Source organism: Spea bombifrons, chromosome 4 (genome assembly GCF_027358695.1).
Source record: "Spea bombifrons isolate aSpeBom1 chromosome 4, aSpeBom1.2.pri, whole genome shotgun sequence".
Lineage (NCBI taxonomy): Eukaryota > Metazoa > Chordata > Amphibia > Anura > Pelobatidae > Spea > Spea bombifrons.
Window position 1 is genome coordinate 64337237 of NC_071090.1, and position 23346 is coordinate 64360582.

At 34.4% G+C, this 23346-nt stretch overlaps 1 protein-coding gene across 2 annotated transcripts in view; it reads right to left on the reverse strand.

Moving 5' to 3' along the window:
* The window catches only part of SEMA3D (semaphorin 3D), a 72097-nt gene that overhangs the window by 36752 nt on the left and 11999 nt on the right, over positions 1-23346 (reverse strand). Inside the window, exons 2-4 of one of the 2 annotated variants that reach the window (XM_053461990.1) lie at positions 16345-16521; positions 6731-6894; positions 180-242 (exon numbers count right to left, since the gene is read on the reverse strand). In XM_053461990.1, the coding sequence (XP_053317965.1) occupies positions 180-242; positions 6731-6894; positions 16345-16489 (372 nt within the window). In that variant the 5' untranslated portion in view covers positions 16490-16521. The remainder of the gene's footprint in view (positions 1-179; positions 243-6730; positions 6895-16344; positions 16522-23346) is intronic. The other variant, XM_053461989.1, reaches the window with a different exon arrangement.

Here is a 23346-nt window from a genome sequence, read left to right on the forward strand (position 1 = left end):
AATATACCTACCCATAGACATTCTAGATGATTATTTTAGTTTCCCAATTGCAAATTATAATTTGTATTTATAAGATAGATAGATAGATAGATAGATAGATAGATAGATAGATAGACAGTCTTTCATTAATACAAATAGTTATAATGCAACAGCAATGAAAAAACCCCTTTCCTACTTACATTGACATCTTTCCCAGCAAGTTTGCAAAATTCTACTCTTTCTTTAGCGGCAGGCCAGTAAATCTGAAAAAGATTTAGAATTGTTATTATTGTTGAAGCACAGTTAAAATGAATTGCATTGGCTTGCTAACATATGAAGAATGTAACTAAATACACACCTTTCCTTTATAAATCTTGGTAACTCAACACGGGACTGCATTTTGCTTCTTAATTAACACCAGTTTAAGATAGTTTTCTGCATTGCTAGCAGGTGGCATGGGGGTTTGATGGCTTCAGAGGAAAATATGTAATCTAAACTAATTAATTCCTACTGATGGGAATAACTGATTTCTTTACATACAAATTAAGCAATGCAATGCACATATGTTTAAAAGTGTAATAAATCTGTGTGACACCAGCATAAGTATCGCTACTCTCGAAACTACATTCTATCATGCGTGCCTAGTCAGCAATGCATGTGCAGTACAGATCGGTAAGTAGTTAACCCCTTAATGACAAAGCCCATACATGTACGGGCTCAAAATTCATTGTTTTCAATGGGTTTAGGGACCGCCCATTGTCCTTAAGGGGTTAAAAGGGAAAGAGCATTTTAACAAAGAGAAAAAATATCCCAGACATAAAATCCACTGACATAAAATGCTGTGAGATTCTAGCTATACATTAGGATCATAAACACAGTCTTAGTGTGGAATTAATATACTGGTCAAAGTTAATACAGCCCCTCTCAGGGGGTCCCTCACTTCATCAGATCTGAATGAGCCCTACTTAAAATTCCGCAACCACAATGCTCCCTTGAGTTGCGATAGCGTTTCATCCTAATTTGGGGATTTTTATTTAAATTTACAGAAGTTAGTTTAGCCTAAGCTTCCATGAAGATAATTATGCCATGCGAATTTTTAAAAAAATATCAGTAATTGTAGATTATTAAATTAACGTAAAGCCTTGCACAATGTCTCTATATGACGTGCCATTGTTATTCAAATTAAATTTGCTGACGTTACTTGCATTCCCTGAGCTAAACATCATTAGCGATTTCTTTTTGTCTGCTCATAATGAAGAACATCTGTTTCCTGATCTAGTTATGCCAATGTTAACTTATCAATGCGAGGACACCGTTATTAAAAAGTAATCCATCTATCTGTTTTTCGACCAATAAAGGCTTTATTTTTCTTGTTGTGGAGCAATAACATAGTAATATGGATTGCTTAAGGATGCTTAAGTGAAAGAAGACACTGGGTCAAACCAGTTCAGTCATTTTCTCATGTAAGGTTTCTGTCATTATGAAGATAATTCAGAGAAAGGTTACCCTTCTCCAGCAGCCCACCAATATAGAAAAACGTCTTTACGAGATGGACTCTTCAGATATGTGAAGTGCCCTTTTATTAAACTATTCTGGAAAACAAACATTCTCTTCATTTATTGGATCAGAATATGCAAGTAAAAACAATATTGTAAAGCCCTGCAAAATGATGAATACCAGCAATAAATAAATAAAAGGGGTAGCGAAATTTGTTCCAATGCTGGCAAATATAATTTAATTAAGAAAGGATTTTAATAAGAAGAAATGTATATACAATGTTTACAATTTGTATACAAATGCTATATTTTTTAATTATTACCATCTACTTAGGATATTGTGCTATTCAGTTAGTAGAAATATTAACATACTTTATAAGATGCAGAAAATTAATAATAATATTATTTGGGAGCGCTGGTGTTGTTATGACAATTTCTGAAGCATCACTAACAAATTAGATGGTTTTATTTGTATAGAACATCATAGATTACACAATGAATAAAAGCTTTGTCTGGTACTCAGTAAATAGTTGTGTCTGTTTATTAAGCAACTTGTAAATTACGTCATATACGCGCTTTACAACCACAGAGTTGGAATATTTACTCTAAGATCAATGGACGGTTGACACTAAAATAAACATTTCCATTTAAAACAAAATCATTGAGTGTGTTCTTTTTTTTTTTCTACAAATGACGGTGTTTATATGCAATGCGAACCTCAGAATAAAACATTAAATATTTATCCTTTAAACACACTTTCACCTTTACCAAACAAATCAAATTTGTAGTGTAATATATTAGTCAGAGGGCACACCAGCCAATGGGTAGCAAACACAGCAAGTAAAAGGATATTTATGATAAAACAAAGACAATATATACACTGCACATATAGCCTTTGAAAGTGTCTTAACAACATCAGCTGCAAGTCAAAGTTGAAATATATGCTGGAATTAACATGGCATAAATTAACATGCCAGGTGTTAAAATGTTTCCATGTAGCATGTAAAAAAAATAGTGCATATATACTATATGGACAAAAGTATTGGGACATTTGACCATTATACCACCAAATACATAGACATTAATATGTAGTTGGTGCTCCCTTTGCAGGTTCCACTCTTCTGGGAAGGCTTTCCACAGGTTTTTGAAGTGTTTCAATAATTAAGAGGTGTGTCCCAATACTTTTGTTCATATAGTGGTCCATAAAGACATGGTTGGATGAATTTGGTGTGGAAGAACTTGACTACCTTGCACAGAGCCCTGACCTAAACTCCATCGAACACCTTTTGGGATGAACTGCAACAAAGATTGTGGGCCTTCTTATTCAACATTAGTGCCTGACCTCACAAATGTTCTACTGGATGAATGGGCAAAAAGTTCCACAGAAACACTCCAAAATCTTATGGAATGGCTTCCCAGAAGAATGGAAGATGTTATAGCTGAAAAGGGGGGACCAACTTCATATTAAGATCTATATTCTAAGAGTGCAATGTCATCAAAGTCCCTGTTGGCATAATGGTCAGGTGTCCCATTACTTTTGTCCATAGAAGATATTGGCCTGTGGGATCTGCAGGATCTAGTGGTGGCTGCTACAGGAAGGTCCCACTACACATCTTTGCCATGGGCCCTACATGGCACCAGTCCACTTCTGGTATAAGTCTTAGGTTACCAAGCTTTGCCAACTATACCGACTGGATACATTTTGTTAGCATAACATCAGGCTCTGATTTTTTTTTGTGGAAACACCATTCCTATTGTTCTCTGTTTGAGCTCCAACATTAACTCCTCTAGATCAAATTACTTGAGCTAGAAATGTAATTAAATTGCGCTCACTCATCAGTAGTGTATACCTAAGGCTTTGGTTGATCATATACCTATATGGATAATCTGATGACAAAATGGCTGGTTTATTGACAGGTTTCCATATATATTATTTAATTATTGATGGTTCAGCCAAAACATGCTTGTGGTACTTAAAGGCGGTGTTCCATTTTATTAACTGCAATTTCAAGTATGATAATAAGATAAACCTTAGCAGGTCTATAATTTTATTATTTCCCCTGAAGGTTTATCATTTAACAACACATCAACTTTGACAAATGTATTTCTTTATATAGCAATGTGTTATATATATGAATAAGGTATCATTTTACAATTTAAAAATTATATGTGAGAACGGTTTGGGTATTCAACAGTACTAGGACTTATTTTTTTTGAGTTATAATAAATTATTTAAATGTATTCTAAAGGGATACTCTAGACAACATATGCACTCCAGTGTCATTTCAACTTGCATGGCATTCCCCCTACAATTTGCCATCCCTCTCATCCCCATGTTGCCCTGACACATGATTAAAATCCATTGCAAATTTATCTGAAAAGCGAAGTTATGGAAATTAAATTGTACTTAATCCTGATATTCCATGTTTACATGGCCATTTTGTGTGAGTTGTTAGAATTAAATAACTTGGTTATCACCCTCCTTGGTTCTCCACTTGTGAAGGATACATAATTACAGGATTTATACCAGATTTAGACCAAGAGATAGGTACAGAGATGGCCATTTAACGTTAATTTACAGTATGTAAAAAATCTTTTTTACTGCAAATATTCAGGTATAAGTGGAATTTCATTTTTGTAAGTAATAAAGATTATATGTGTACTACATGCACTCATGCACTGTATTCAATAATTAAATACTGTATGAAAAACATGATTTTATAATCCTTATTATAATTAATATTACTGAAAATATGTAGGCATCGATAACAATGTTATATCCAGACACTTGCATTGTTCCAGAATAACAAATTCCCTGATTGTTCATTGAAATGTGGGAAGGAATAGAACCATAAGGAGTTGTCCAGAGGGCCAGCAATAGTTTTAGCCAGCAATAGTTTTAGCAATTAGATTTAAGTATTATAATATTAGTTTTGCTATAGGGCAAAACAAGGTAAATATATATATATATATATATATATATATATATATATACACACACATATAAGGTTTGTCATTTTAGAATTACTATGTTGCTATGTATTAGTTTGTTAGAAAGAAGAAAGTTTCTTTCACATACTTAATCATACCATAACAGACACAGCAAAGTCACATTTGAAAGATTTTCTGTTTTTTTTCACGTGCGTCAAGTTGCAAATGGCTTCTGATTTACCATCTTTGAAAATATAACATTGACGTCACTTCTACATGTATAAAAAAAAGTGATTTGAGGAATGATGGCACTAGGCCAACATAAACACTATAGACTAGATATTGTGACAGAAATGGGTTCATTCTGCCACGGTCTGTTACCTTTTGGCATGAGCATCTTTTAAGTCATCTTGATGTGTTTATACATGTAAATATGTCATGACAAACCATGTTAAATTCGGAGAAAGTGATGTAATCCAGACTCTTACCTAACAAAATTGTAAGAAGATACTAGTGTGTATCCCTTTTAAAAAAAATTAAGGTTCATCTATTAGAATATAAAAGTAACTCTTCAGTCCAATGAACTTAAAAGACAATAAAACATCAGGTCTCATCAGACTATTAATATAGCTAAGGCTGAATCAAAGAAAATACTTTCAAAATGATATGCAGATAGTAACTTTGGATGACCATTTTCACACATGTGTCAATGGACAAGAGACCTGCTTAGCTTTCAGTAATTAAACAATAGATCTTTATATGATTGTTTCTTTACCTTTAATCAATGGATGCCTTAGTGAATAAACCCTCTTATGAATGGAGTTTGACAGCCATACCAAAAGCTGGAAACATTCTCTGAGCATTTTGGGAGTGCCCTGGTGAGTGAGTTGGTTCTTTGAGTTGCCATAATATGCAACACAAGAAGTCCACCATCATATTTTCCTTTGTGGTAGATGAAGAGACAGCTATATAATAAGACATCTGGTACCATACCCATTGATACTAATAGGAAAAAAGACGGTGCTCTTTAAAAGGTAACTAAGTCTCTAGACAGCAAACAATGGATCACTGAAGGTCTCCTAAATCTATATTACCTAGATGCTAGACTAGTCTGGTCATAAAGAAATGCTAGGGAATATGTGTTCTATAACTATTGTTAGAGCAGAACAACTTAACATAGCTTTATGAAGATGTAATGCCAGACTTACTATATAGAATAAACTATTGAGTGTTTCCCACTGACAAATGCAGTAAAGCAGTGTTTGGTGCTCTGCCTATTGTATAAACGAGAGGAATTATTTCTGACTCACTGACATTTACAAGATTTTGTGATCAGCATGATGTCGTCAAACAGCTCTGACATGGTTTATAGCCACTGCTAAAACTGACATACTTATAAAACAAATTACCCTAGCGTGTAAGAATGTAATGCACATTTACAATGTATATTTGTAGCAGAAGCTTCCTAAATGCAATGCGCATCATATGGCTTTATAATAATTATCCACTGACATCACAGTCAAGAACATTATACACATTGTATACAATAGAAGCTTGGAAGACAGGATTGTCTGTACCATCACGTAAATAAGTGGCACTCCATACATGACCATATAATTCATTTTGTACATATGTGTTGATAGATAAGCAAAGTTCTCATTTTCAAGTAATGTTGCCCATGACCCCATGCTTAGAAAAAGAGTAAAGAAGAAAGCTGGGATATGATAAAAAATCCAAGCACTTAGCTCCTCTCAGATCTACAAATATCGTAGACGTAAGGAAGAGTGGGAGCCCTGCCTATCCCTTCCTAAGGACCAAAGAGCTTTGTAAGTTCTTCTTGCACCGGGCACCTTAAATCCTAAAGTAACCCTGAATATATATCAGTCATTAGGCATTGGTACACAAAACAAATCTGTGTAAAATGCTTAGTTTAGAATTAACAGCCCCTGGGGATATTTTATATGAATGTGATAGATCTGGGAAATATATTTGGAGCACTTGGTTAGAACAAAGCACAATTAAGTAAGCTCTGATTCATACATATTACATAAGAAAATGTTGTGTTTTCTAAAAACATATGACTTATTTTTTTGCTTGGAGAAAAATGCCTTGCATTCCAAATGTATCTAAGTAGCTGGCAAATTAATTGCTTCTCTGCTTTTTAAATTTAGTCACATCCTACTTTTAAAAAAGTGATAAGCAATTCATAGCTAATGTTACATAGACCAGTAACCAGGAAAGTGTTAAATGTGAAGTCATAACATGCTGCAACCAATGCTTACAAGTCATTTATCATAAAGACCAATGGCTTAAAACTAACTGACCTTCCTTATATTTTTGTTTAAATCAACCAGATTGAGTAGATAGATGTGATCTTTAGCTCCAACTAGCAGCCTTCCCCTCTCTTCATCAAGCAGCAAAGTTTGTGACTCCAGACCTTCGGTGGCAGAATCCACCAATGGAATACAGCTGTTGGACAGGAGTAGATCTGTGGGAAAATGAAGACACTCTTTAGAATGAAAAATGTTTACTTATGAGTCACTTGTGTCTTTTGCAAATATGTTAAGCCAGCATGAAGACTGTAGTTCAACTAGCGCAGCATATCACAAAATCTTAAAGCAGCCATGGATTTATAAACAATGAAAATTTCAGTTAATATAAGCGGAATTGAACCATGATAGAACATGCAATTTTTTATGTTTTGTTTTGCATCTTTAAAAATCATTCTAACAACAATGTTTGTAGAAAGTATACAAATACAATACACACATAAAGTTGTGTGTGGTTTTTTATGTTGTTTGATAGTTGGGGTGCACTGCAATCATTACAATCTCCAATGGCGTGTTACCAATGAATATTTCTAAACCAAAAACTAAATAAAGACCTTATAAATAATTCCCTATTTTTTGTTAAGTTCATATTAAATTTATTTAGCAGTGCCTTCTTTTTTGTCACATTTGTGTCAAATATGCAGGAGACAAACTTTTACATGGTTAAAGAATTATATTGTACAGTATTTAGTCACAAAAGTGTTACATTCAGCAAGAAAAAGAAAAATACAATCAACTCGACTTGTATGTATCAGATAAATAAAATACTTATACTCTATGCACCAAATGCAAAGCAATTAAAATATACTGTTTTCCAAATGTATTTTTGTAAAATAACATCACGTAATGTAGCATGTCAAAATTCAATAAATACTTTTAAACCAATGGAAACTTCTGCAAGCTCTCCGACAAGTCATAAATAAATAACTTGCATGAGAACATTGCTTGAATAAGCCACAACTAAATCAATGAAATAAATTTTAGTTTGATAGCAAAACATTCACATACGTAGAAAAACCGAAGCTTGAGCAGTGATGGTTGGCTGTATATCAAGTCATACTACTGAACACAGTAACCTAAAGCACGTTTATTAAACCATTTTTAACAAAACAATGACGCAATATGCTAGGTTACTGGTCCATTTCTAGAGTTAAGTGGACCTGAGAACTGGACTTGCACTGAAAAGGTTACCAAATATCATAATAAAATAGCACAGAATATATATATATATATATATATATATATATATATATATATATATATATAATATTACACGAATATGAACCTAGAGTAATAATTTTTTATGTTGTTTTACACCATGTATACCCAGTATATATTATTCTATATGTAAAATGTTTGTAAAATGTTTATTTCCTTGAGCATAGAATACAGAGTTGTATATAAAAAATGTAGGTTAGCATTCGTAGAAAACTGTTTGTATTTCATTTTGGTCCAATAAACTTTCTTAATCTGTGAACTTGATATTTTGGGTGGTCTAAAATTACATTGAGCTGATTCTATGGCAATGTGAGTTAAGTCAAATTGTTTCCTCCGTAGACTTTCATTTTAATATTTAAAAAATATTTGTGAATTATTCCACATATAAATAATTGTTCTCCAACGTGATGTGCAAATATCTAACAGATACTCAAATGGTTACTATAGTGAAATAATTGAAACCTGCGGGTGGTACAGCTATGAAGCTGTGTCACATTTACTGGATTAAATATAATTTTCCTTTTTAACTGTGTATTTTCTTAGTTCTTGTGGAAGGCAGGATTAAGTCAAGCATTCCATTCTCCCATTCTTAGTGCTCCTGTGTCCTGTAATCAGCTATTTATATGAAGTTGAGATCTCAGCGTTGTCCTTTTGGGACTTCCCATATGGACTTCTGGCAGCTGTTCAGTAGCGTCACAGACAAACCTCAACACTCCCACTTTTACAAACCCAAAAGTAAAGGAAAAAGGTGCAGCTACAATCTAGGTTATATGGGTCTCTCCCAAAATTATCTCTGATTAAATGCCCCATGCATCTATACTTGCAATGGAAAATAAAAATATTTAAAACTAAATGTTATTGTGTGTATGTGTGTATATATATATATATACAGATAGATATAGATATATACACACACACACACACACAAAGAATGCTAGCATTATTACATGTGTGTTTGAACCTGTCTAAGGTAAATTTGAACTGGTATCAAATGAAGTTACTTATTTGTATATCAGTAAAGACCATTAATTACATGAATGTGTGATCTCTCTCTATAAGTGGAAAATACAAGAAAAAATGTTTACTTGAGGGTTTAGTAGATAAGAGGCAACCGCAGATATGATTAAATACTATGGGAGAAATAAACACTCTACAGAGCAAAGGGCGGCTGGGGTTAATGATAGATCCTATATAAAGAACAGAAAATAACATCATCACTTATGTCAGTAGTTCCTAAAAAAGCTTGCAATGTGTTCCTGAGCCTAATGTCTGTATTCAAGTGCTGGCAAACTTTATCAAGTTTTATCAAGTGTTCCTACCCTGCATAATTGCAGATTAGTCCAATTTCTCCATTATCCCAGATATCTGATTCAAATTGGATGTGTTGTTTAACATTTGTAAAGTTAAAATTACAGATCTTTCCAAGTAATTTTTCTGACCATGAGGTATTTATTAGGTTACGGACAGCACGTTCCTATTGGGGTTTTAGACATCAAGCTGTACTTTGTTAGCACCATCAAATCAATAAGTCAAAAAGTCTTTCCGAGCAATGCATATGAATTATTTTATTTCATTCACACTTTTAAGTATATATTAAACATTTTATACAATGATCAAAGTCAGAATTAAACTGACTAATAAGATTACTTGTCATAAAAAGTAGAGACAACCATGACTTTATTTTTAAATGATTTTATATTCAATATCAGTTAATTATCCCAAATGCTTTCCTTACAGAGCTAAACCAAATAAATGTACTCAATTTAGATGCAATGATATGGTGTATGTTAAATAATAAGCATATCTGAGATCTCGTTGGATTTGACCAGGTGTCCCCAGGTAAAGCTCTGCTTCTCTGGGTCTCTGGGTCATTTTATTTATTTTTCGGGGAGCAGCATTTCCTAACTGCATTTGGCCTACTCCCCATCCACTTTTCTTGGCTCCCTGTCCAGTTCCCTCGTACTACCACGGAAATTACCACAACCTTACAGTAACACAAGTTAGATAATAAGTACCACAGAATGCGTTCCAAAACTTGGAATGCAAACCAACTAATTACAGTTACTCCTAAGGGATCCCTAAACACTTCCTAATGGCCTTGCTGGTTATGTAAATATAATTTGAGGAAATATTCTATAATTTTATTTTCCTGTGCTCCCTACCATCTAATAAACAAGTTGGTTAAAAATAATGATACCCAGCAATTTGATGGTTCCTTGCTATGCTTTCATAGCTGAAACACAAAAAAATACTCTGCCTCCTGAAACAATCATCAATAAGGTCAGTAGTCTAACTGAGTAGAGACAACATAAAATCGCAACCTAATTCCAATTAAGTTAACACAGCTTATAAGGAAAATAATTACCTTTAATGTTTCACTAGATATACATGTTACATAACCAATCTGATTGTTATTTAGACCAATGTGGAAGTCAGCTGGACAATTTTGAAGGACTGTTTTCCCTTAGCTTCTTTCCATAAGGTAACAATTTTAACCTACTCTGGTTGCAGCCTCAGGGGTCATTCTCTTAAGATCTGTATGCGATAGAAATTTGATGTGGTTGGCCCTGGGTAATTCGTAGTTTCAACTCTTTTATACTTTTTCCATTTGGGAATAAACTATGTATCACATTATATTGGTATCTAGCAATTCTGTATTAAACAATTAAACCTGTGACATAGTACCTACGTTTAAGAACTGTAGATATCCTGTAGTAGCAGGACCTTAATAATATTTGACCCCTGGCAAGCATATCTAACTGTCCCACTCCAAGACCAGTTGTGCCTGCCACAGTATCATGTAGTTGGAGGACTGTGCAGCAGCTGGTACAGACCTCTAACATAACTGCTTCTTCACAATCTGTGAGGTACCTGGTTCCTGGGCCTCAGAACACTATGCCATATCAGGGTGTTCTCCACACACAGTTAGGTAATTCTTACACTGTTATTGGGAATTGCTACATAGACCTTAACCTGCACCAAAGTATTACCACATCCCTTGTGGCTGTTGACGGGACCCAAAGGGACATCTCTAATTGCATTCTATTACAGATGTATCAAACAGTATACATTTCTTGGTGTGAAGCATTAAGCTAATCAACTATTTTAATTAAAGGAGTAACATAGCAACTTTTCACACAGTTTGTCTTATCCAGATGTGTTGAACTGGTTAACAGCTGCTTAAACATCAGCTTAGACATGATAGTTTAATATTTATTTAGTTATAGTTAGCGTTTATAAAAATGTTTCTCATTCTGTGACACTACCAAAAGCTTTTTTGGTTTATTTTACTTGTCTACATCAACAGTGATGTTATGTAACATTTACTTGTGTTTTTTTTGAGCAACTTTTATGGAACCTCTATTCTATGCTGGCCATTTTAACGGTTTCAAGTAGAATCTCTTATATGGGCCATCTGGTTAGGTTTCTCCAGATGATGCCGGCCCTACCTTAAGTTGAGTCCTCATGAAGTTATTCACTTGTCATCCCACTACATTGTTCATGCATTAGAGGAACATAAAGCATTGTACAAAATGTCTTGGTATGCTGAAAAGGACATACCAAGACATTTTGGAAAATGCTATGCTTCCAACTTTGTGGGGACAGTTTGGAGAAAGCCCTTTTCTGTTCCAGCATTACTGTGCCCCAGCGCACAAAGCAAGGTCCATAAAGACATGGTAGGAAGAGTTTGGTGTGGAAGAACTTGACTGGCCCGCACAGAGCCCTGACCTCAACCTCATTGAACACATTTGGGATGAACTGGAACAGAGATTGCGAGCCAGGCCTTCTCGTCCAACATGAGTGCCTGACCTCACAAACGGATGAATGGGCAAAAATCCCCACAAAAAACACTGTAAAATCTTGCGGAAAGCCTCTCCAGATGAGTGAAAGCTGTTATAGCTGCAAAGGGAGGACCAAGCAACAATGGTGCGAAACTCGTAAAACGCTTAGCCTGGTCCTTTTGCAATGTGAATAAAGGATGTGAATAAAGTCTATTTGCTTTTATATGCACATTGTTTCATCTCTTCATTTCAGAGTTCAAGCTGGCGTTTTCTGTGCGCTACCACACATTTAACCCTACAAAGAAGTCATTAGACAATGCTTTATTTAGCAATCTGATTAAGCCCCCCAGCATTTGTGGAATTTCCCTGATTTTGCTTCTTCCTGTAATTAAATTATTTCATCAGGAAGATTTTTCTTTAATCTGCCTTGCATGGAAATTATATTTAGCTTTGTTATGTGAATGACATACAACAAAGGCAATTAAATGTTTTGATACATAATTTAATATACCGAAATAGCTGCAATGTTACGCATGTATGAAATATAAAAAAATAAAATCTGTAAGGCTCAGCATTTTAGTTTTTAAACCCAACAGATCAAAAAAAGTTTTTTGGAGAGGCAAAATTATAAATCTTGATCTGCAGAAAACATTTTTGAAGTCACTATGTTTAAATATATGCACAATATGCTCTTATAAGAGCAATAGGAATTATGTTGTTGCAACATTAGAGCACCCCTGGTTCCATTTATGTAAAAGTGACAACTGTAACACCTTTGAAAATAGCGAGAAATACAATTTTAAAAAAGTAGAGAGAAAAATAGCGATGCGCACTGTGGTGGCAAGGACACATTGCATTCTCGATTGCTATAGCCTTTTTAAAGTAGGACAGATTCAGAAATTAAATAACAAGGTCTTTGAATGTTAACATTGGTATCTGTGTGTGTTGTTAAAGTGTGTTAGCGTCCAGTTGCGTTAATGTGTTTGCGTGAGTGTCTGTGTGTCTGAGTATGTTAGTGTGTGTGGGTGTGTGTGCATGTTAGTGTGAGTGTCTTGATGTGTGTGTTAGTGTGAATTTCTGGATGAGTGTGTTAGCATTCTATTTGCGTATTTCTGTATGCATGTGTGTTAGTGTGGGTGTCTGGGTGTGGCCGTTAGTATCTGTGTGTGCTAATGTGGGTGACACATAATGTATGTAGATGTAGTTTTGGTGGGCATGGTTTTGTTGGGGGGGGCAGCATTTAATTCTTGGGCACAGGCCGAATAATGTCTTTGACCGGCGTTGGCATTTGGTAACAATACTTTTTTCGAGAAGGAGGTGCTGAGGGAGGGAAAGCACACTTCCCTTGAATTTGATATCATGGTTTTATCATCTTTGCAAAACTGAAATAAAATCCAGTAATGGACAGCTGCTTTAAATGCCTAGATTATCACAAAGTGATATCACAAAGCACAGATGCATGTACAGTGTTTGACTAAATCTGTAACATGTTTTTAGATTGTACAATATTTTTTGTTTATCCCATAAAAATAGTTTAAAAAGATTTTAGTCTTACAAAGGGATTTTGAACAAGTCTTGGTCATAATAAATGATGCATCGGTTCTAGTGTGCATTAAAATCAAACAAATCACACAAAAATGTTGATTTCAGAGATCTTTACGATTTTATTTTAATATATATAGCAGTGCCTCACAAAACTATTGCATCATTTATTTGGATTCTTGCATTGTAAAAGCACGCTTTGAGGAAACATTCCATGCTCGTAAAATCCTAATTGACCTTTTGCAATAGGAACACAAGGAATTGGAACACGAGAAAATGCTTCATCTACGAATTGTAACTGAACTTTGCCATTCTGGGAAGATCAACAAAATAAACTGAAATTTGAACACAATGAAAAGTGGACTCAATACATAAAGCATATGGTGTCATTTTTTTTTACAAAAAAAATGTGCCACAATCTACTTTTTTATTTCACTGTGCTCCTTGTTTTTTCCCCTTTGTTTGCATGTATGCATTGTTATATTTTGTCCTCCACTCCATATTAAATTGTACACTGACTGCACTGGTAAGAGAGCTACTGAAGGAAGACATATGATTAATACATCCTGTGCTGACCACTTTACAGCACAAAGCTATGTAGATAAAGAGATAATCAAGGTTACATCAGCCTACACAAGCATGAGGAAAGGAAATCACGGATCAGGAAAATCTATGATTTATGGTGAACGAAGAGGTGGGGTGGAGAAATATGAGAAACAAAGATAATGAAAATGTATTAGTTTATTTTCTTAATATATATATACAGCCCACGAAACATATGCAAAGTAATAAGAGAACACATTTGTAATAATTGCAAATAAGGGTGATGACACCAATCATAGGGTGTTGTCCTGTTACCACAGTATGAGCATGTTAAACCTATTCCTTTTGGACATTCTAAGTTCAAACAATGAACTTTCAGTGATTATTACATATGTCCAGGAAACGACATATCCTTCAGTTCCAGATCAAACATTTAATAGTTCAACTTTGTCTGTTTTTCACACATTTTTGCTGGATGACTCAGTGCCTCGCATGCTAAACAATCAATTCACAGTTTTATGGGTGTAACTTTTTATGTTTATTCACCTACACATTCTTTTCAGTTTACTATAAAATTCTGGCTTACTTTCAGAAAACCTCAAAACTACCTCATTCTATCACATATATGACTGTGTTTGTTGGTGAATAAAAATATGTTCATAATGTTTTAACTATTCCTGTAACGTCCTCATAGAATGAACACTGATGATACGTTAAAACGTAGCCTTACGGTGAATGTAAACATTTGCATCAGTTTCTCATTTAACAAAATTATGTTTTCATTGTTTATAATTGTTAAAGTGCCCTAAAAAAACTCTTGAGGGAATAAAGCGACTTTACTCGTCACATAAGAATTAACTGAAAGTAAATGGATTAAATGAAGCAATATGGCAGATATCAATGGGGCAGCCTGGATCAATGGGAAAGGGGGATATGACTGCTGGCCTATACAGGAATGTTGTGTCCTTCTCCTTCATTGGTCATATTTACAATTTTATATCAAGCAGGAATACCAGGATCAGACAGGGAGAAGATCTTGAACTTTCTTACCCTCCCGCTTGCAATAGATTGCTAAGAAGACTAACTGGCAACAGAAGAAACTGGAAGCGGACGAGCCAGTGGTGGCCAATGCAACTGGCTGGAAGCTCTTGGTGTATAAGATGGGTGTATTTTCCTGATGTGCTGACATGGTTGTCAGCTGGCAGTGGTTAATTGCCCACATATTTGTGTCTGGTGCCTTATTGGGGAAGAGTAAAGGTATTCTACTGATATGTAAGGGTACAATTGGCCTAAGCAGTCATGTGTTTACTGGGTAAATTATTTCATATTCTACTACCATAGTAGAAATAGCTTCAGATAACGTTCTATTATTAAGCCAGGCCAGGTTTGTCACTTTGTGTAGCATAACAAAGATGTTATCACAAGGATTTAGCGAAGACACATATAGACATAATGATGAAATTTCACGGCAGGATAAGGTATACAAGGAATACACCCACATTATTCAGAGGGAACCCTAGGGAGGTGCAATCCCAAATATTTTTGCCAGATTTATGCAAAATGTATATTCTTAAAATGTAAAATGAAAACAATAGGTCTACATTAGCATTGTTCTTCAAGTATACAGGGACTGAAAATAAGGGATAGTATACAGATGCTTAGAATCTTTTGTTGATGTCATGAATAGAGTTGAGTTCCACCTCATGGAAACTCTCATGAGAGAAATCTTGTTCTCGCATTGTGTCAACCAGCATACATGTTACAACCATTGTTATGTATATGTTACATTGAGTTTTAGGAAATGTCATATGTCTATTTCTGCCAACTTACTTGCTTATCAATGTTTTCTGCAGCCTGCTTTTCATTGTAACTTCAGCAAACTAATTTCATTACTATGCCCAGTTGAAGCCATGAAATCACCTTTCTATTCACCGAAGCAGCTTCAGACATAAGTGATGCATCTCTTTTCTAATACACTTCATAGACTTCACTTCATAGACTTCATAGACTTCACACATTTAAATGCTTACTTTTTTAAGCACATCATAATTATTATAATCCCACAGAGGCAGACTGGAGGCAAGTCTATTACATCCCTCAAAACAGTCTATGCCCTAAATACAATTTTTATTAAAAAAGCCATGTTCTCCTTGAGTATGTCATAACACAAAATATGAAACGAGCCATGTATGTATCTACAATGCTGCTGCCAATTTTTGTAAAATAATCTGCTCTGGTACCTTCAAGTACCAGCCACAAAATAATGACATATTTGGTATAAAGGCAATGTCCTTTAATTTATACTTAAAAAAAAATTTTGCAGTGTTAAGACAAAGTACTCCATTATGTCATTACACATCATAATCGGTATGCAGACATTCAGGTAAATAATACTTTTTACAGAACGCCTTATGGGGGAAAATGTTTGCAGTGCAAGATCTCTTGATACCACAGTAAATAAAGACATTATAAATTCCAACAAGGCCCATGAAATGTATCGTGCATTTGTGAAAGACTTTTTACCTTTGTAGGAGAGCTTAAGTCGCGGAATATTCTGTTTCAAGCTGTCAGTTGCTGGCAGGAGCATTAGTAAAAGCACTGATAGCATTGCGGAAGAATGCTGTGGTTTAACCCATCTGCCGGGACATTTGTGATGTTTCCCTTTCATGGTAGGTTATATGGCACTTTCTTGAAACTTCCCTATAAGCAAAAATATAAGTATATTATAATACATTTAAGGAAGATGATACAAAGCAGTTAGAGTAATTCTAAATACTCCTAAAATTCTTAAAACAGTTTTATCATATGTCCAAAACATTGATCACAAAAAGTAGAAACATAACATTTATTTGTTGTATGTTGTTTTTCATCCTTATTAGCATTTTATCTATAAACATCCTGAATTATACATAAATATCAATTATGAAATGCATTACAGCGCCAAGTAGAGCTTTTATGTCATATGTTCTCCTGCATTGGAATATTGGGAGTTGTAACATAACCAAAACAAGAAACAGTAAATAATGCAAATATACCATAGCAGACTCATTTGACATTGTGAAGTCGGTTGAGTATTCTAAGAAACTAAACATTGCACTTACCAATGCATTATCCACATTTCCAAGAAAAAAACCCAGTGGTTAATTAAATGCAGCAAAACCATATGCTCTCACTAAAACACAATGCGTAGCTTCTTGGACTCCAGCTGAGAACTCAGATTTTTTCTGTGCAATAGTCATAAACACATTTTTGGGAGCAAATATAGATGTGTGGGTACTGTGTGTCCAAGAAAGCTCCCTAATTATATAAGAGAATCTTATTTGAATGTTTCCGTTAAACTTCAGTTGAAGGCAAGTTTGTTTTTTTTACTGCCCAATTTATTAGCGTGTAAAATGTTTCTTTATTGGTATGAGAAAATAGACATTTCACATTTCAGTGAATTTTTCAGGGGGCTTCTTTCACTTGAAGGCTATCAAGGTAGGGGAGGGGTAGGAGACAATTGCCCCTCTGTTGTACATATTTAAAGATTCTTGTAGGAGAGTTTGGGTTTTTTACTCTCTCTCTCTCTTCACTAATGAAGGGCTAACAATGGCAAGTTTCTCTAATGTGAAGGGTTGTACTGGCCCTGCACAATGCATAATTCAATGTGTAAGAAGCCCTTTAAGAAATCTTAGTGATTTCACTACACAATTTACAAGGCCAGCCAAGTTCAATGTAAAGTGAAGTCAATGAAACACAACTGTCCTGACAACTCTCCCATTGGTGACAGACCCCAATAACTTTGGTCACCATTTACTTACTACCTGTATTCTTTCTGGTTATGGATTTTTATATGTTTTGGACAGGACTGGAAAGTGCACAATGTGTTTTGGAGCTGCTTTATAACTTGGCCACTTGGCTGAGTGAACTGCTTTATAACTCACCCTGTTATAAGGCAGTTATGGAGTGAATGCATTCCTGTAGGAGCTGACATCTGCTAGACCTGGGCTCTGGTGGTGGCTACCCTGAAAGCAATTGGATTAGTTGATTTTAATTATACCAATGCATTGCTGCTTATAGACATATCTATGCAACAGGTGACTTTTAAAGTTAAAAAATGTAGGTGACAAATATTTTGTTATGGAACCACATGCCAATAAGTGTATTACAATTATACTTTACAGAACGGCATAGAATTTCAGTTCTTAGGTGGGATCTTTTGATGTAAAACACAGCTTAATGCTCAGAATCCCATAGCAATCCCTCCCAGCTGCTTCTATCTGCAGCTGCATTTCAAAGGCCAGTGTCATCAGTGTAATTTACATTCCCACAAGAATTAAATGTTCCTTAAAAAAAACTTTCACTTTCTACATTTTGTTTTGCATAAAGGACAGCAAAGGCTTGTGTGTACTAAAAAAAAAAACATAGAATGATATTACTTATCTGCTTATTTTCCAGTGAACAACACTAACACTTGGATTGTTCTTATAAAATATCCCTAGAATGCTGACCTAAAGCCAATTTCATTTGTTGAACCGTGATGTTATAAATACAAGCACTTTTATAAGGAATGGTTCTGATTATAACTAAGTATTCAACAATAAGATGACATAAAACAGTCAAACTTCTCAAATAAATGCCATACATGGTAGAATTTGGAGTACATGGAGAGTGACTGTTATGCATTGTTAATTGTGTTGTGCAATCAAAAAGCCTTAACTTTCAGACCGAACTCTCATTTTTGTTTACTTTCTCTCTCATGCTCTCAAAATGTTTGCCTTCCTCCTCTGCTGATCATTTCTGCTTCTGATGACCACTTCTGCTACCCCATCATCTTCTTCATCTACTATGTTTTATGAAAAAAAATATAGCTGAGACAGAACCAAAGAAACTCTTAATGACTCTGAAATGAAGAGTATTAAAGAACTATAATTTGAGATGGTGTTCTGAGCTACTGGGGAAAGGTGAATTTATCCAATATGTGTACATCGGATGACTGGTATAAACTGTGATACAACATGGATTAGAACGGAGTGTCATGTCCATTTTTTTCAGAAGTCTACATAGAGGTGTTCCTTGGCTGGAAGCTGTCCTATGTTTGACATAAAGCAACACCCCAGCAGCCACCACCAATTACCTCTGAGGCTGCAATGCCAGTGCACTGCATCTTAAGCATGTGTGACTAGGCACGTAGTGTTTATGGGTTGATTACAAAAGGAGATCTCTGATCAGAGAGAGGAGCTCCTAACAGGCTGAACGTGGCATCCTAGGCCTAAGACAGAACATGCCACTGAGTCTAGGTACTGCAAAACTCTCCAGAATAACACCTTAGTAGATGTGTCAATGTATCCCTCGATACATGCTTATGCTTATACATTTTATATTTTACAGAAATGTAGCAACCTTTTTTCTTACTTCACTTACTTCATCAACAACAAAGAAGCATTTTGTTTAAGGGAACCCAAACACCATATGTAAAGTGTATGTTTTAAATCCATTTTTACAATATTATTTCTTTATCATGTTTCAGTAAAATATGCAAGCGGACTTAAGTCAATGCTTATAAATTTTTAAGAAAACGTGTGATTTTGCAATTAAACTTGCTCATGGAACAAAGGCGTACTTGTAACGCGCACAGCAGTAAAACTTTGGTTATAGTAGGAAAGCCAATCCGCTGAAAGTTCACAGACTTTTTACACTGAGCCTGTATAACCTGGAATAGTTGAAACATTGTCAGGCTGATTTTGGCATGCGCTCTCTATTGTAGATCTTGGGACAAATGCTTGGCAGTAACGGCAGCATAGGAAGGACATTCTATGTATACTCTAATACTAATCTACCACAGATCTAATTTCAGGTATAACCCATAACTATTTTCAGTTGTCACTTGTTTGTGCAACTACCTAATGATACAGTTGTTTTGGCAAGTTGCTACCATCTGCTAGAAAATAATAAAGATGCTGTATTTGTAATAAAATATATTCTAGTCACTGTCCATATACCTTTTATGCAACCTAATTCACATTAATATTTAGCTCCTCAAACAAAATGCCAGTGATGCAATCAGTCCTAGATGACTCAAAGTGAAAGCTGGTAAAACTAAAACTATGAACATGAAAAAAAATGGATTGGTTGATTCTTTTCTGATGTCTGTCCATCATCCATTGTTCTTTTTTTGCATGGTTTTTATTATTTTACTGTATTTTGCAACATAAGACTTTAGTAAATAACACCCTCAGGGGTCAGGTCAATGAACTTCCTAAAGAAACCCGAGTCACAGATGGAAAGGAAAAAGGAAACACTGCTAACAATATAACAGTAAGGAAGGGATAGCATATCCCCAGTGCATGTAGTTACTCCTTCTTATATTAAAAAGATGATAGATAGATAGATAGATAGATAGATAGATAGATGGAACATGGAACCTAAAGTGTAGTTTTTATGTAATCATTTAAATTAATATCAATTGACCAACATATGAGTCAAACAAAAAACACACATAATATAATAATAGAATAATAAAACAGGAAATAGTGGACAAAATAGTACCTTGGTCCAGAATTCCCTTTGGGATTCTAACTGTGTATTGTTATAGTTGCATATGTGTGCTATTAAATATACATGTGCATATGTGCCATTTTCTAGAAATATCCACTAAATGTATCAGTCTTGTAGTTAGTGAGTTGGATGATGGAAGGTATGTTCAAGCTTCATGACCCATCTTGGGGAAAGCACTAAATAATGACCCTTTATGTCATGGCTATATATATATATATATATATATATATATATATATATATATATATATATATATATATATATATATATATATATATATTTACGCATGCTTAGGTTTGATGGCTTCTGCATTTAAAAAGCAAACTAATATATGGTTATTTGTCTTTTAATCTTTTCTTCTAAGTTTCATGTTACCGCCTTCCAAAATTACAAATCATTTATAAAAAAAAAAACAGCAAGCCATGAAACTAAGCTTTTACATTAATTCTGCATTTTACATTAATTCTACAACGATGAATGCTTCATTGGTTAGTTTGTCATTTTGTTAAGCTAAATATTGATTCAACTAGCCTTGGATTTATAGATATGGAATCGGCATATTCCCAATGGACAAGTGAAAGTAGACTAGACTATTAATTATTCATGAATACGGATGCTGAGCTCAACAGGCCAGGGTCTCAATATACACTGCAATGCCAAGACTTTTACTAGCAAAACCATAGCACAGTATTTGTTTAAGATATAAATGTGCTTTATTTTAGACACAAATGTAATCTCATTGAACCTAGTGTGGTTGTAAGGTCCATTGAAAATATCATAACATTCTGTTTATAATATCCGGAATTATCAGAGATTTGGGGCAAAAATGAAAACATTGTTTCTTATAACTATTAATTCGGTAAGACCAGAATACAGTGCAGCTCAGTATAATAATGCATAAAGTAATACATTTTATATAGGCTGTACTATGTGACTGGAGAAGGTATGGGTTGAGAACAGGGATAGGAAACAGAGGTTAGAGGGCATATAACCATTGTAACTTGTATGATGTACTGCTGAGCTTATGAGCACGTAGATTGGGTGTAGCATCTATAGTTAACAGTTTCTAAAAGTGTAATGAAATTACTAACCATATGGGCTTGCCTTGTCAATAAGTCATTGACCTTCTATTTAACTGTAGCTAAGATTGAAAGATGACCAATGTGATTTATTTCCATTACTATGCAGGTTGCAACCCCTATGATTACCCCTTTAAAAGCCGCTAGCTGTGGGTAACATCTGCATTAAGCGGCGCAGAGAGTGTAGATATTAAATAATCATGAATCTCCTTGCTTGTCCCTTAGTATAGTTTATACCATTGTCCAGTCTATTCATACACAACCAGTGGGCCTGAAAGGATAACGCCCAGATTAAAACCCAAACCATAAATTTAAGTGTTTATCAATGCAAGTTAGGGTGCATTACACGTGGCCTCATCCAAGTAGGTATATTGCATTACTACTATTTATTTGGCTGGACTAATGGGCAACTATTATCAGACATTATCTGATATTGCCCATGCAGCTGACGTCTAGACATTTACTTTCTTTAGTGAAATTGTTTCTGGTTAAATATCCACAGATATAATCTTTCACTTGTTTACTCAATGGAATAACATTTCCAGTCTAAAATCGTAAAACAATTTGTATTATTCAAACAATACATACTTCATTTGGAGACAGTTTAAGCACTAGATAATTAAAGAATTGCATGCTTATTGTAAATCATGTAATTTGTTTTTCATCATATAAGCTAAATACTTTCTAATAAATGTAACATACACTACAAAAAGCACTCTGTATCATTTTTGGAAAGGTAACTACAGCAGAATTTGTCCCATTCCTTTATTTATTGAAGGCCTCAGTCAAAGTAATGTACAATTTTAGTATATTTTGGAGTGAGGTGGCCAGAAGGTAGTTCTCTCTATGTATGACCACATTACATCTCTTATCCCAGCATCTTACATCTCCTATGTCAACAGCTGCTTGCATCGGTTTTAGATATTTGTGTATCAAACAAGCAAAAGAGAAACACAATAAATTTTCTCTATTTAATATATGTAATATGAATTAAGATTCTGGCATTCTAATAAGGGCTTTAATGTAATAATAATATTAATAATAAAACATCATGGGATCAAAAGTAGTCTAAGTGTATATTATTAGATAGGGATATATATGCATATGATTTGAGGTAAAACAGTCAAAAATATCTATGTAAATGTTAAATGTAAAAGACCCTGGAGGTAGGGACTTGAGGACTAAGATAGATGGAGGAGGGAGCTCAGCCATATCAGGGTAAAGAAAAAGCATACGGTGACATTTGCAGCAAGTTATCATTAATTAAATGTGATCACCAAAAATGTTACAAACTTATTTTTTTCTGTTTTTGTGTATATTTGATTATGATATTCCACCAGAACAAGATACACTTATGCTCATGCAGGCATGATTTATTAATAAGCATTAAGGGCCGGATTATATGGGATATAATTATTGATTTTAGAAATATACATGTTTGTATCTGAGCAGCCATGATTACCCCATTATCTCTTACTGATGTAGATTGTCTGCTACATTATTTAGAAACAAAGGATAAATATTGCATGTGATGTGCATAATATACCATTCTGTTCACTTTTTCAACATGGAAGTGTTTCTCAAAAAGGTTTGGAGCCCTAGGTTTGAAACTCAACAAGTTTCAACTGTATCTAGTTACTGAAATAAATATTAATATTAATTGTGTTTTGCTTAGTAATAAACTAAAGCTATACTCTTTGTACCAAAAAAAACAACAACCTGCCATTCTGATAATTATAGTGTCAAGTCTTATGTCTGTGTTGTCAGTTGTGCTTTTAAAGATGATTTGCAGAATGGTATACATAATAACACATATCAAAGGACTGACACTTCTTAATATGTATAGCTTCGAGCTGAGAGTGGATATTACATAACCTGCTAATATATTGTGTCATTTAAAACAGGTACA